We start from the raw sequence: 16097 nt of genomic DNA, 5'->3' as shown, positions 1-16097 counted from the left end.
AGTTTAAACAATTTTCCAATTTACTTCTATTATCTAATTTGTTTTGTTTTCCTGGTATCCTTTGTTAAAAAGGATACCTAGGTAGGCTCAGGAGTTGCTGATTGAGGCTGCACAAATATGCCTCATGTTGTTGTATTACCCAGTGTGGTCAGCTAGCTCCCAGTAGTGCATCATTGCTTCTTCAACAAAGGATACCATAAGAATAAAGCAAATTAGATTATAGAAGTAAAATATTTTTTATCTAAAGCATGAAAGTAAAATGTTGTGTTTCATGCCCCTTCAAGCAAACTCCTGAACCAAGCTTGTTTCTATGACGCCCTCCAAAAAATCATCAAAAATAATATTAACACAATTAACACAATAGAGCAGTTTTTCTAAACACAAATAAAGTAAGATAAATACATTATTAGTTTATGTATATTAGAAAATGCTGATTCCCCTCTAATAAAATTCTCTTAGAATAAATAGTATAGTTGCATAAATGTAGCATCATACCTGTTTTATCAATTCCGTGAATCAGTCTATAGAAGAAGGTTGGGCAAGGTTCCTCACAGTATTTTGTAACTGTAATAGTCTGAACTTCATGTATTGCTGTGGATGTGGTCCAGTTCTTTACAGTTATAATCTGCCAGAACAAAATGATAACATGGCATTTGTAGTTTTAGTTTTAGATATGTTATCACTTAAAACAGTTTGACAACATTAAAGGGACAGTCTAGTCAAAAATAACGTTTTCAAATTTACTTTTATCATCAAATGTGCTTTGTTCTCTTGGTATTCTTAGTTGAAAGCTAAATCTAGGTAGGCTCATATGATAATTTCTAAGGTCGCCTCTTTATTTACTTTTCACAACAGAGAAGTGCTAGTTCATATGAGCCATATAGATAGCATTGTGATCACGCATGTGGCTTGTGGCAGACACTGCACTAATTGGCTTAAATGCAAGTCAATAGATAATAAATAAAGTCATGTGATCAGGGGGCTGTCAGAAGATGCTTAGATACAAGGTAATCAGAGGTAAAAAGTATATTAATATAACTGTGTTGGTTGTGCAAAACTGGGGAATGGGTAATAAAGGGATTATCTATCTTTTTAAACAATGACAATTCTGGAGTAGACTGTCCCTTTAAATAAATTAGTATTTGACAAACTATTTTACCTATGAAGTTATTTTATGGCTCCTTAAAGGTACACTGGGTTCAGTGTCCCTTTAAGCATTGTGGGAAAAATTAACCTCAAACAATTGTAACTCACAATTGTTTGCCTCAAAAAATTCTGCCTAGTTGAAACTGGATGCAAAATATCTCTCTAGAACAATATAATTTGATTCTAATTGCAATAGAAGTTGCAACTATTCATTTTTGTGCTACTACAAAAAAAGATGGTTAAATAACTGCTATGTGTGTTACTGGCACAAACATTAAAAGGGTTATTGCCAACATAATCAAGGTTTTGTATTCCATAAGCTTTCAAAACTTCACAAGTCTTCACAAGTCTCTATGTGTTACTATTCCATACAAAAAGCTTAAACCACTGATCTTTGTGTTACAGGCAAAATTAGAGTTAAATCATCATTGTATATTTAACTGGTAAAAGGGATAAACCACTACTGACAAAAACTGCTTTTTGAGTTAATGGTGTGTTATTGGAATTCTGGGTTATACCACTGGCTTATGTGTTAATGCTTTGTGTTACTGGCTCAAATGATGGGTCTAAGCACTGCTCGGCTTGACAGAAATATGTCGGAGAGGTACCTTGTGTGGAATTTTGTACTGGGGTCACTGAGAGTTGCAATGGACTAAAACTAGGGTGACCATATTGTCGCTTTAAAAAGGGACACATATGAAAAATACATATGTTAGGGCTATTTTCAGGGCTGTTTAAAGAAATTTTTGCATAGGAACCCTGACATATGTATTTTTCATATGTGTCCCTTTTTAAAGCAGCAATATGGTCACCCTAACTAAAACACCTGGTCTTTTTGCAGCCTTACAATGATCCTGTCATTCCCAACACCTTCTACCCAATTCTTTGCAAAATATTTTGTTTAAACATGATCACTGCTGTTGTAATAACTGTAGTCATATAAGTTACCTTCTTGGATATACAGGTAGGCAGTGGTGTATTTAGGTTTTGTGCTGCCCTAGGCACTCAGAATCCTGCTGTTCCCCCCCCCCCCCCTACTTTAGGCCATTTTTGGCCATAAACTTTTTTTGGTCAGTTAGTAATGTGACTTTTTTTTATTTGCATTTTCAAAATAAATGTTCACCAGCTCAGCCCATGTTAATTTTTCTGCATTAAAAATATAAACTAAATAAGCCTTTAATGGAGCACTTCTTAACAATTTCAAATTCATATTTGTATTAATGTAAACAATACCAGATGTATATACAATAAACAGTGGCTTGCATTATTGCATACATTAATTGCTATTTAGTTAAAAAATATATTGCACTTAATATGTGTGACATGCTTTTTGAATTTAACACTACATTGCTGGTGGTAACATGTCATGTGACAACTCCCCACTGGGACCATAGGTGGGAGTCGAATGTTTATGCATACAGCCTACTAATGCATCAGCAGCTAGTCAAATTCACAATAGAAGTTATTTCTCTCTTTTTTTTTACTGGTAGTTTATATACTCTTCCCATGGAAATACAGGTAGTGCTGGCAATTTAACTTTGATTGCATGGAATGTTGGTAGAATAACTTCACCCAGCGAAAGAAAAGCAATTATTAAACATCTTAATCTTTGAAAACAGACTTTGGATTTTTGCAATAAACTCATTTAAATCAACAAGTATTACTTAAAGGGACAGTCTACACCAGAAAATGTATTATTTTAAAAGATAGATAATCCCTTTATTACCCATTCCCTAGTTTTGCATAACCAACACATTTATATTAATACACTTTTTACCTCTGTAATTATCTTGTATCTAAGCCTCTGAAAACTGCCCCCTTATTTCAGTTCTTTAGACAGACATGCATTTTAGCCAATCAGTGCAGGTTCCTAGAAACTCCACGTGCGTGAGCACAGTGTTATCCATATGAAATACATGAACTAAAACCCTCTAGTGGTGAAAAACTGTCAAAATGCCCTGAGCTAAGAGGCGGCCTTCAGGGGCTTAGAAATTAGCATATGAACCTCCTAGATTTAGCGTTCAACTAAGAATACCAAGAGAACAAAGCAAAATTGGTGATAGAAGTCAACTGGAAAATTGTTTAAAATTGCATGCCCTATCTGAATAATGAAAGTTTGTTTTGGACTAGACTGTCCCTTTAAAGGGACAGTCTAGTCAGAATTAAACTTTCATGATTCAGATAGGGCATGCAATTTTAAACAACTTTCCAATTTGCCTTTATCATCAAATTTGCTTTGTTCTGTTGGTATTCTTTGTTGAAAGCTAAACCTAGGTAGGCTCACATGCTAATTTCTAAGACCTTGAAGGCCACCTCTTATATCAGTGCATTTTCACAGTTTTTCACAGATTGACACTACTAGTTAATGTGTGTCATATAAATAACATTGTGCTCACTCCCATGCAATTATTTATGACCCAGCTCAAATTGGCTTAAATGCATGTCTGTCTAAAGAACTGAGATAAGGGGGCAGTCTGAAAAGGCTTAGATACAAGGTAATCACAGAGGTAAAAAAATGTATTAATATAACCATGTTGGCTATGCAAAACTGGGAAATGGGTAATAAAGGGATTATCTATTTTTTTACCATAACAATTCTGAAGTAGACCGTCCTTTTAAATAATTTACAGCTATGTATTATTAGTGACATACCTGCTTTTCCAGTACTGTAGTGGATTGTGATTCTATGATCTGTACTTCATTTACTGCGTCTGTTGTCTGCTGGTCAGTATAAGTACTAGCATACTTGTATAATCCAATATCAATGGATGATGTTCCCAAGGAGTTCTGGACATAAGCCTCAATGTAGTACCTAAAAAAACAGGTGCAAGTAAAATATAGTTAAGCATTCTTCATGTTTTTAAAAGAAAAGTAAAATGTGAATGAAACAAACTTACGGTTTCCCTTTATCAAGCTGAAAAACTTTTGACATCCGAGTTGGATCAGAGATGTAATTGGATGTGTAGTAGTTGCCATAAGCAATTTTTACCTGAAATAAACAACAGATATACTTTATATATGATTTTATGGTTATGTTACATCTACGATATTGATTTGAGATTATATAGGTTTAGATCACAGCCCCCAACAGTGGCACAGTCCTGCATTTTTCATGACTGTTAAAGGGACAGGAAACCCCAAAATTTTCTTTCATCTTTTCCATAGAACATACAATTTGAAACAACTTTCCAATTTATTTCTAGTATCAAATTTGCTTCATTCTTTTCTTATCCTTTGCTGAAGGAACAGCATTGCACTACTGGCAGCTAGATGAACATATCTAGTTAGCCAATCACAATAGACAAATGTGTGCAGGCACCAATCGGCAGCTAACCCCCACTTGTGTAGGATATCTGCAAATTATTTTTCAACAAGGGATACGAAAAGAACAAAGCACATTTGAAAATAGAAGTGAATTTAAAAATAAATACAGTGGAGTATATTCACTAAAAGTCACTATAATATTTCAGGGTCTTTAGTAATTCCAGTGTTGCCAATTCCTGTGTAATTCACTAAAGAGTAAAGAGGTGTGTAAGCTGTAGAGAATGGACTCCATAGGTTAACAAAAGAACTGGTTATAGTGGATACGTTGGGAAGCTGATTTTAAATCCACCCCGGTAAACAGAAAACTCCTCTGACTATAGGTGTGGCCTGCATGGGTGAAGGAACTGTTAAACTATCATTATACTGCTAAAGCTTAAAGGGACAGTCAAGTCCAAAAAAAACTTTCATAATTTAAATAGAGAATGTAATTTTAAACAATTTTCCAATTTACTTTTATCACCAATTTGACTTTGTTCTCTTAGTATTCTTAGTTGAAAGATAAACCTAGGAGGTTCATATGCTAATTTCTTAGGCTTTGAAGACTGCCTCTAATCTAAATGTATTTTGACCACTAGAGGGCATTAGTTCATGTGTTTCATATAGATAACATTGAGCTCATGCACGTGAAGTTACCCTGGAGTGAGCACTGATTGGCTAAAATGCAAGTCTGTCAAAAGAACTGAAATAAGGGGGCAGTTTGCAGAGGCTTAGATACAAGGTAATCACAGAGGTAAAAAGGGTATTTCTATAACATTGTTAGTTATGCAAAACTGGGGAATGGGTAATAAAGGGATTATCTTTCTTTTGAAACAACAAAAGTTCTGGTGTTGACTGTCCCTTTTATGCCTTGAGTAGCAAGCATTCCAACTGTTCTTCTTACTACAGCAGAATTACACACAGTGTGGTACCATCCTGCTTATGGTGTGGGATCAGAAAGTGCCAGAAGTGTTTTGAATTCACATAATTTTAAACAGAACTGAAGGTACTAGGCTAGACCATATGGTACTGTCTGAGAGCATATATAGCAGTTAAAGGGACACTGAACCCAAATTTTTTCTTTTGTGATTCAGATAGAGCATGACATTTTAAGCAACTTTCTAATTAACTCCTATTATCATTTTTTCTTCATTCTCTTGGTATCTTTATTTGAAATGCAAGAATCTAAGTTTAAATGCCGGCCCATTTTTGGTGAACAACCTGGGTTGTTCTTGCTGATTGGTGGATAAATCCATCCACCAATAAAAAAGTGCTGTCCAGAGTTCTGAACTAATAAAAAAGCTTAGATGCCTTCTTTTTCAAATAAAGATAGCAAGAGAACAAAGAAAATTTGATAATAGGAGTAAATTAGAAAGTTGCTTAAAATTGCATGCTCTATCTAAATCACAAAAGAAAAAATTTGGGTTCAGTGTCCCTATAATGTCTTATTTAAATATATATATATATATATATATATATATATATATATATATATATATATATATATGTGTGTGTGTGTGTGCGTGTGTTTATGTGTGAGTCAGTGTCTTTAGATGTGTGTGCGTGCATGTATATCTGGTTGTGTATGTATGTGTGTGAGTCAGTGTTTGTGAGTCTGTGCGTGTTTGTGTATGTGTGAGTCTGTGTGTGTGTATGTGTGAGTCTGTGTGTGTGTATGTGTATGTGTGTATGACTCAGTGTGTGCAGGTGTATGTGTGTATGTGTGAGTCAGTGTTTGTGAGTCTGTGCGTGTTTGTGTATGTGTGAGTCTGTGGGTGCAGGTGTGTGTGTATGTGTGTATGTGTGAGTTAGTGTTTATGAGTCTGTGCATGTTTGTTTATGTGTGTATATGTGTGAGTCTGTGTGTGTGTGTGCGAATGACTCAGTGTGTGCGTTTGTGTGTGTGTGTATGTGTGAGTCATTGTGAGTCTGTGCGTGTTTGTGTATGTGTGTATATGTGAGTCAGTGTGTGTGTGTGTGTGACTCAGTGTGTGTGTTTATGTGTGAGTCAGTGTGTTTAGATGTGCGTGCATACAGTATATCTGGCTGTGTTTGTGTATGTGACTGTGAGTCAGTGTTTGTGAGTCTGTGTGTGTATGTGTATATATGTATATGCGTGAGTCTGTGTGTGTGTGTGTGTGTGTGTGAATAACTCAGTGTGTGTGTGTGTGTGTGTGTAGGTGTGTGTGTGTGTTTATGTGTGAGTCAGTGTATTTAGATGTTCGTGCGTGTGTATATCTGGTTGTGTGTGTGTATGTGGGATTTAGTGTTTGAGAGTCTGTGCGTGTTTGTGTATGTGTGTATGTGTGAGTGACTCAGCGTGTGCATTTGTGTATGTGTGTATATGTGTATGTGTGAGTCAGTGTGTGTGTGTGTGTGATTGACTTAATGTCTGTGTTTGTGTATGTGGGTATATGTGTATGTGTGAGTCAGTGTGTGTGTGTAAGTGATTCAGTGTGTGTGTTTGTGTATGTGTGTATATGTGCATGTGTGAGTCAGTGTGTGTGAGTGACTCAGTGTGTGTGTTTGTGTATGAGTGAGTCATTGTGTGTGAGTGAGTCAGTGTGTGTGTTTGTGTATGTGTGTATATGTGCATGTGTGAGTCGGTGTGTGAGTGACTCAGTGTGTGTGTTTGTGTATGTGTGTATATGTGTATGTGTGAGTCAGTGTGTGTGATTGACTCAGTGTGTGTGTGTATATGTGTATGTGTGAGTCAGTGTGTGTAAGTGACTCAGTGTGTGTGTTTGTGTATGTGTGTATATGTGTATGTGTGAGTCAGTGTGTGTGAGTGACTCAGTGTGTGCGTTTGTGTATGTGTGTGTCAGTGTGTGTGTGTGTGTGTGTGTGAGTGACTCAGTGTGTGTGTGTATGTGTATGTATGAGTTGGTGTGTGTGTGAGAGTGACTCCGTGTGTGTTTGTGTGTGTAGGTGTGTGTGTGTGTATATGTGTATGTGTGAGTCAGTGTGTGTGAGTGACTCAGTGTGTGTGTGTTTGTGTGTGTGTGTGTATGTGTATGTATGAGTTGGTGTGTGTGTGAGAGTGACTCCGTGTGTGTGTGTGTTTGTGTGTGTAGGTGTGTGTGTAAAACCTACCACTGTCTTTGCAAGTAAGTAGGAAAAACACATTTCCGGATTTTGATTTCAAATAATAATTGGTCTTATTATATTCACCTTGCTTGCTGGGTCTCCATTTTCACTGAAATAAAGAGAAAATGTATCATCTCCTTTGATATATAAACGGTAGTAGTCAGTCTCTGGTGGAACCAGAAATCCACTGAAGCGGGCAACAAAATAATTATTTCCTGCAGGCCATGAGTATGTTGCACCATCCAGCCATTTGGCTCCTAGATATCCAGGAGTAGTTTCATTGTATTTCAGGGCTAGGTCCAATGAGTATTGGTTTGCGTTATTCCACACTTCAAATTTCATCCCTCTGCCTCCTAAAAGTTGAAATAGTATTATTATAAGATATACACAAATAAGCCATGAATACAGTTTATAATATAGGTAGAAAACCCTTTATCTAAACTGCTTTGGACCGGAAAAGGTTTGGATTTCGTAATAGTTTGGTTTTCGGGAATATTTGCATCTGTAAAATGAGATATTTTGGAGAGGAGATAAAACCAAGTGTAAACAGCAATATCTTATGTCATTTATGTCATTATAAAGCTTATATATGCCACCTAAAGGTAGTTTTATATCTATATATTTTGTATACATTGTATAATTTGCCCCATTTTATTGAAATGGTCCACAACGATTCACCTGAATTATGTTAATTTATGTATATTTATGGTTAAAATATAATTTTGAGTTTTTTTTTGTTTTTTAAACAAAAACACATTTTCTATAAATTGCCGATAATTGAAAAACATTTTGTTCCAATAAATTCAAATCTTTCAAAACGTGAGTCTTTTTCACGCAACTTTATTTTGAACTATGTCTTCCATATGGTTATCAACAACCATAGAACAAAAATAGTTAAATCAGCTACCAGCATATCATTAAAATAAATCATTTTTCCTGGCCAGGCATTTGCACAAATATAACTTGCAAATATAATTTAAAATGAGAAAGTTTTTGAGATGTTTTCAGCAACAAATAAACATACAAGGTTTTAATTAATTGGTTTTAATTAATTGCAAAGAAGTGGAAACATAGATAATAATACCTGGATAGAAAGATGAAAGCATATTTGGCTTTGATGGAACTCTACATGTTATAGTTGTATCTGTTAATCCAAGATTCTGGCATTCCTGACCTGTAGAATAAAATCATGTCATGAACAGAAGGAGTGGATTAATGGTTATTGATAGAATACTGCATTTGTAGCTTATTAGCTTAAAAGTGACTAATAACAGACCTCACAACTATTTGAGAGGGCCAGTCTGTAATTCTAAACTCTGTGAAAGCCATATGTCACGATTTGCAGAATTTCCCTTAGTCCCACACATAGACCACCAGGACACACCCATAAACCACAGATGCACACCCACTGCCTGCCTAGATATGCCATTATTCACCCACTATCCACCACTGCCCCCCTCCCAGCATGGTCTGGCCCATAAAATGACACCGGCTCCCCTCAACCTACTGAGTTCCTTATACCTAAAAACAAATGTTGGGAGTTAAAGTTAAAGTTTTTCAAAAATAAATCAATGCATTGCAAAACATCAGTTTACACAGTGTTTTTAAATCATTTTAAATTTTCAATTCATCAGCAAAATGTGCTTTGCTTTGGAAAACACTAATTGAGAAGCCTTTTGGGTGTTGTTTATCGTCTCTCCTTTGCTATGGTTAGTTAGAGACAGATATAGACTATATAGCTCTTTTACACAGCAAGCAATCACTTTGCAGCATGTACGATGGTTAGGGTTCTGAGTCCTCACATGGGGAAAAGATAGACCCAAAAAATCAATCTTGAACAATAATCTAAAATAACTTTTTTTTAATAAAACATTGACTTTCATTGTCCACCAAAAATAAGTGATTATCAAACTTTTTGGGCGATTGTAGTCTTGTCTCTTTAAAAAAGCTGTCATTTTTCAATACCAGTAAAATTCTGTATGTATTTGTGCTGTTAATCCTGTTTTACCTATATGTATTTCTTTTTCACTGTGAATCAGTGTGTAGTTATGTTACCCCTATATATGTATCCAGCACTCTTGAATTTGGAAGAGCTTTACAAATAAATAATAATAATACAAATTACATACCTCCCACCAGAACTTTGGCTGGAGAATTAGTCTGATCGAAAAAACGCCCAGTTATTGTGATTATTGCTCCCCCTTGTACGCTTCCAACAGAAGGAGAAACACTGAGCACCTCTAAAAACAAAATGCGTAGTTGCTTTTAACATTCACAGAACATATTTTACTTCTATTAATACTTCAATATAAGAACCTCATCTATAACATTTTCCAAATGACTATCTAAAATGACTACATTACATACAATCAACTTTCAATGGATGAATACACAAATCAATCATTCTAATTTCTAAACAACTGATATTGACAGTTTTTGTTGTGGTATTTCCTCATCAAATTGCAATTGATGACAAATAATATTAAAAATAAATTGTGTATTTGGCAAAATAAACTGTTCAACAATTCTGTTTTGCAATTGCTGGAAAAACATGCAGTTTCCTTAACCCCAGGGTATCGAGATTTTTACAGGTCGCAGTGCAAGATACCCCTGTTCTTAACAGTTTTGGTGCCAAATAAGTGACCTGTTGCTGTGAAGAAAGTGATCTAGAGCAGCAACTATTACTTTTTATGGGAGTCACAAAATACTATTTGCAACAGCATCTCCTTCTCAACCCTACAACTATTTATTGCTACCAGCCACAAGATTGAAAAGATTGAAGAATGGAAAGAGAAACTTCTGTATTCTATATTTAAAGATATAAACTTTTGAAAATGTAATTACTATTTGAAGCTATATTGGTCATAATGGCCAATGGATACCTTACAAGCAGGTTACTTTATTTTTTCAATTTATCTTTGTAATAATTAATTTTCAGTGCATTCCATGACATTATGTAATACGTGTTGTCAGGGTAACACTGCCAGATATAATTGCTGTAAATAGTAGCTTTTCTCCTGCTCACTTTTGTATAATAATAAAGCCACTGTTGTAATCATCACCGTATCTAAAGCCACTGTCACTATAAAACACTGAAGTGATGTAGTTGCAAAAATGGAGAAGATTTTAAAAAATAGCTGTAATTGTAGCTGTATTTTAGTGGGGAGCTATCATTTTTAGGTTGCATTATACAGATTTAGTCCTTGCAATAAATCTATAGAAAGTAGTTTATGGAATTTTTTTTTATTTATTTTTTTAATATTTCTCTTTTTTTGGTTTAGACTAATTTTAAGTTTATACAAAATAAAAATGACAATATATGTTTCATGCAAGTCACTGTATCCAGAAAACTTAGAATAAAGCATACATCTTTACAAACTACTGTTACAAGTAAACATCCTAATTAATTTGAATTGAATTCAGATGATAAAAAAATGTACCTGCATATGTTTGGAACATGGTCATTTTATTGATTGAAGACACAAAATATGTTGCAATGCTAGGTAAACTCCTGTAATTTGAGATATCAAAATATATGGCTATTTAGAATAAATCTATAAATAACACATTCAATATCTAACATACCATTGAGTCTTACTGAGAAAATGCGCTAACAATTTGAATTTTTATTGGAATCTAATCATATGTTATATACATTTTTGTGCCTTATATGAATTGGAAACATTTTACCAACACATCATAGCTTATTATTGTTTTTATATTATATAATAGTCAGCAAGAAGAAAATGAACATATCTGCAGAGCATTGTTATGTTTCTTATCACTTGTGCAACATTGTACCTGTATGACTTACCTTCCGTAATTACTGTCTAGAATAAAACTGACATTTTGATGACCTTTAAAAACAAACAAACACAATAGTTAATGATACATATTTATTAACCATTTGAGTGCTAAGCTGGATTTCCTTTTTTTACTATTTAAAAAAAAAAAAAGATTTTTTTTTCAAAGATCCCCAAGACTTATACCATTGAAAAGATTAGGCGATTACCTTTCCAACAAAGGGTCTTGGGGGTCTGTAGCTGCTTAGATGCCTGAGATACAGGCTTCTAAGCAGCATGGCCCCTTTTCCTATACTTTGTATTGTACATTTTAAATAAAGTTGCGCGGTGACGTCATCACGTTATTGCGCGTGACATCACCACACGTAACGGTAAGCCCGGCGATACCTGTCACTATACAGGCCCAATTGCCAGCGTGGGAGTTGGTAGGAGCCCCCAAATTGCCAAAAAGGTGGTTGAGTGCTAGCGACGGCTCTGAGCCATCGTTAGCACTCACAGGGACATGAAACCAAAATATATTCTTTCATGATTCAGACAGAACTTGTGTTTTTAAACAACTTTCCAATTTACTTCTATTATAGAATTTGCTTCATTCTCTTTGTATCCTTATTTGAATCTAGGTAGGCTCAGAAGCAGCAACACATTGCTGGGAGCTAGCTGCTGATTGGTGGCTGCACAAAAATGACTCTTTAAATTGGTTCATCAGATGTGTTCAGCTTGCTCCCAGTAGTGCATAGCTGCTCCTTAAACAAAGGATACCAAGAGAATGAAGCAAATTTGATAATAGAAGTAAATTAGAAAGTTGTTTAAAATCACATGCTCTATTTGAATCATGAAAGTAAGTTTTGGGGTTTTATGTCCCTTTAAAGGGACAGTATACACCCATTTTCATATAACTGCATGTAATAGGCACTACTTTAAAGAAAAATATACACAGATACTGATCTCAAAATCCAGTATAAAACCTTTTAAAACGTACTTAGAAGCTCCCAATTTAGCTTTGTTAAGAAGGTTAAGCTGGGACACCCACCAAATGGGGCTGGGGAAGCAAGAAAGCAGACCCCCCCATCTGCATATGAAAAGACCCTTTACACAACCAGGAGTCTGTAGACATCCGTATAGATCTAAAGCTTTGGGGCTTGGTTAGGAGTCTAAAAATCAGCACAATGTTATTAAAAAATAAGCAATACTATACATTTTTACAAAAACACTCCCAGATGGGCTATATAAATGGATAATCTACAAAACATTTATGCAAAGACAAATCTAGTGTAAAAAGTCCATTTAAGCTTCCAGATAATATACCAAATGAAATGTGTATCTTACCAACATATGTTCCAGTACTTTTGCAAACCATTGAGCCAGTATCACTGTATTGGTTGTCTAGTTGTAGTCCATACCTAGTTAAATATATTACAAAACCATGTGATTTTAACATAATTAAAAGACTTCTGTTTAGTATTATAATTAGTTCTTATACTAGCTGAGTGTGCCATTTTCTGAATACTTTAACACCTCATTTGCTACAAAAGTGTTCCAGTGGACAAACTACCACCACCACATGCCTTTTTTGGAGGAACCAATCTTAGTTTTTACTGGAGTAGACACAGGTAATAGCCATTGTCAATTTGTTTGTTTTAAAGTATATTATCTTATCACCCCTGATGAGGCCAATTAGTGATATATATTAAATATATCAGGTTAGGCTTGTAAAACCCGACAGGAGTATACTAATTCTTTATGTGTGCTAACCCAACATGAGTTATATTAAGAGGCATTATGTATTTATTAAATATAAAATATTGACAAATATTATTTATTAATGTAAATAATTATTATAGATGTATTTAAATATTCTAAAAAAGGTGTAGAATATTTACATATATAAATGTATATTTTACAATATATAATAATTATTAACAATTATTATTTTTTCAATATTTTATATGTAATATTTACATAATGTGCCTTAGACCCAACAACGTGTTAGACCTAAAGCGTGCCGAACAAAGCATACACATATTTTACATTCCAATGTTCTTTATGCGGAAAAAAATAATTTTTATTATTAAATATAGATTTCTGTATTTCTAATAATGTTAATCTAAAATATATATCTATGCCTATATATCTATAGGAATCGATATACAGGTGTATATATATATATATATATATATATATATATATATATAATATTTTCCTGTATGTGAAGATCATTGGAATGTGAAATATTAATAAATCCTGTCGGGTTAGCCTGCGAGCGATAAGTGTTAGGTTTTTACTTCTGTGCTCTCCATTAAAGTCTATGGAGAGAATAAGTTAGCGCAGTTACAATATCCGAAGTCCAACTAAAGAAATGGTTTGTTCTAGCATTATCTGAAGTGTTTCCATATATACAGTATATATATATATATATATATATATATATATATATATATATATATATATATATATATATATATGAGCAGCAGGATACCTTATGTATTTGGTCTTCATCAGACAACAATCTTTATCAGATAAATTATAATATACAAGACCAGCTAATAACTAATATTAAACTATCCACAAATCATTCATATACTTGGATTATCCAAAAATTGCTTAGGTTTATTACTGGTACATGATATTGTTTTCTGTAGCATCATAATATAAATGAGTATTTCATATTATTTCAGATATATAGTATTCATATGAATGGATGACATTTAAGATTACAACACTTACAAATTATCTGAATTGGGTTCAAGCAGTTCGCAAGGCATTCCTCCAACAAAAACTCTGCAAAATTACAAACAGTAACATTAAAACATCAATACATTCAGACTTTTGCCAGATCAATTTTTAAACATGAAATGGAACATGCCTTAAGTATTAGGGAGAGGAAAACTTATGAATTATACTGTATGGGGCCGATTTATCATCGGTCTGTCCGTCATGATCCTCTCAGCCGAGCATGTCCGACAGACATCGATGAATGCAGACAGCGTATAATTGCACAAGCAGTTCTTGTGAACTGCTTGTGCAATGCCATCCCCTGCAGATTCGCGGTCAATTGGCCACTAGCAGGAGGTGTCAATCAGCCCGATCGTATGAGATTGGACAGATTGATGTCCGCAGCCTCAGAGCAGGCAGACCAATTAAGGAGCAGCGGCCTTAAGGAGACTCGCACGGAAACAGGGGCATCAGGGGCCATTCGACCTTTGATAAATTGGCCCCTATGTGTCTACTTTTCTTTGATTAGCACAACAAGACACTGTTAAAGTCCTCATTAAAGTTACCTATTACTTGCATTTTAGTCTATAATGTATATGAAAGAGCAGCAGTTTAACAAGATAAAAGCTTTCTCTTGTTATCTTTTTTGGATGGAAAAGAAGAAAAAAAGTATCTTGTCCCTTTAAAGTGACATTAAAGCCATTTTTTTTCTTTTGTGATTCAGAAAAAGCATGGAATTTTAAAGGGACAGTCTACACCAGAATATTTATTTTTTAAAGACAGATAATCCCTTTATTAACTATTCCCTAGTTTTGCATAACTAACACAGTTATATTAATACACTTTTTACCTCTGTGATTATCTTGTATCTAAGCCTCTGCAAACTGCCCCTTATTTCAGTTCTTTTGACAGACTTGCATTTTAGCCAATTAGTCCTGGCTCCTAGGAACTCCACGTGCGTGAGCACAGTATTATCTATATGAAACATATGAACTAACACCCTCTAGCATATGAACCTCCTAGGTTTATCTTTCAACTAAGAATACCAAGAGAACAAAGCAAAATTGTTTAAAATTACATGCCCTAAAGTTTGTTTTGGACTAGACTGTCCCTTTAAACAACTGTCTGATTTACTTATATTATCTAATTTGTTTAAATATCTTGGTATCCTTTGTTGAAAAGCATATCTAGATAGGCCCATGAGCTGCTGATTGGTGGCTGCACATGTATGCCTCATGTTATTGGCTCACCCATGTGCATTGATGTTTCTTCAACAAAAGATACTAAGAGAAGGAAGCAAAATAGATAATAGAAGTAATTTGAAAAGTTGGCCAACAGTCCGGCCACGTTTTAAACAACAGACATTTGGCTGACGGATAATAGTCCCACAGACAAGTGGCTGTCAGATAACAGTCCAGCCACGAGATAGATAGATAAATAGATTAGATAGATAGATAGATAATTTCCCAGACAGAGAATTACAAGATGTGCAGGCTGGGACCCATGGTTAGGTTCCCAGAGGCGGTTGCGGCGCCCGAGGCTCTGATTAGAACAGAACACTCTGGAGTGTATCTGCCCTCTGCCAAACTCGGAACATGCTTTGGCATTCTGTCCGTCGGCCAAATGTCCGTTGGACAGAATGCTGTCGGCCAAATGTCCGTCAGCATTTTGTCAGAGCACCGTTTAAAATTGTATTCTCTATCTAAATCAGGAAAGAAAAAAAAATTGTGTTTCATGTCCCTTTAACTTCACATTTACACATTTATCATTAATACACTTTTATTTCTACATAATTCTTTACTAGAATGGGCATTTTGTAGTGGCACATAGCCAAGCAAATGAGTTCTCTTTTCAAGAATTCAGCTTATTGTTGGTTTGATAAATAATGTACCTTTACAGGGGTAAAGTCTTTTGTGGAGAAAAGGGATAGGGTGGTTAGGTGGAACTGCACAGTTTTATAGTCATAGAAAATTTAGAAACTTTAGCGTGGATTACAATCTTGCACTCCTACTAGTATTGTCAGTATGCTTATCAAGTGATCACAATCCT

General features: G+C 34.7%; 1 protein-coding gene across 1 annotated transcript in view; it reads right to left on the bottom strand.

Annotated features, from left to right (window-relative positions):
• PKHD1L1 (PKHD1 like 1) overlaps window positions 1-16097 on the bottom strand; it is a 224355-nt gene that overhangs the window by 179365 nt on the left and 28893 nt on the right. The window contains exons 8-17 of the mRNA XM_053715928.1: window positions 14061-14114; window positions 12663-12736; window positions 11348-11390; window positions 10974-11044; window positions 9663-9773; window positions 8618-8707; window positions 7618-7886; window positions 4044-4135; window positions 3799-3958; window positions 496-625 (exon numbers count right to left, since the gene is read on the bottom strand). Coding sequence (XP_053571903.1) covers window positions 496-625; window positions 3799-3958; window positions 4044-4135; window positions 7618-7886; window positions 8618-8707; window positions 9663-9773; window positions 10974-11044; window positions 11348-11390; window positions 12663-12736; window positions 14061-14114 — 1094 coding nt within the window. The remainder of the gene's footprint in view (window positions 1-495; window positions 626-3798; window positions 3959-4043; window positions 4136-7617; window positions 7887-8617; window positions 8708-9662; window positions 9774-10973; window positions 11045-11347; window positions 11391-12662; window positions 12737-14060; window positions 14115-16097) is intronic.

Source organism: Bombina bombina, chromosome 5 (assembly GCF_027579735.1).
Source record: "Bombina bombina isolate aBomBom1 chromosome 5, aBomBom1.pri, whole genome shotgun sequence".
Classification (NCBI taxonomy): domain Eukaryota; kingdom Metazoa; phylum Chordata; class Amphibia; order Anura; family Bombinatoridae; genus Bombina; species Bombina bombina.
Note: the sequence above shows the minus strand (reverse complement) of the source record. Positions and strands in the feature narration are given on the sequence as shown.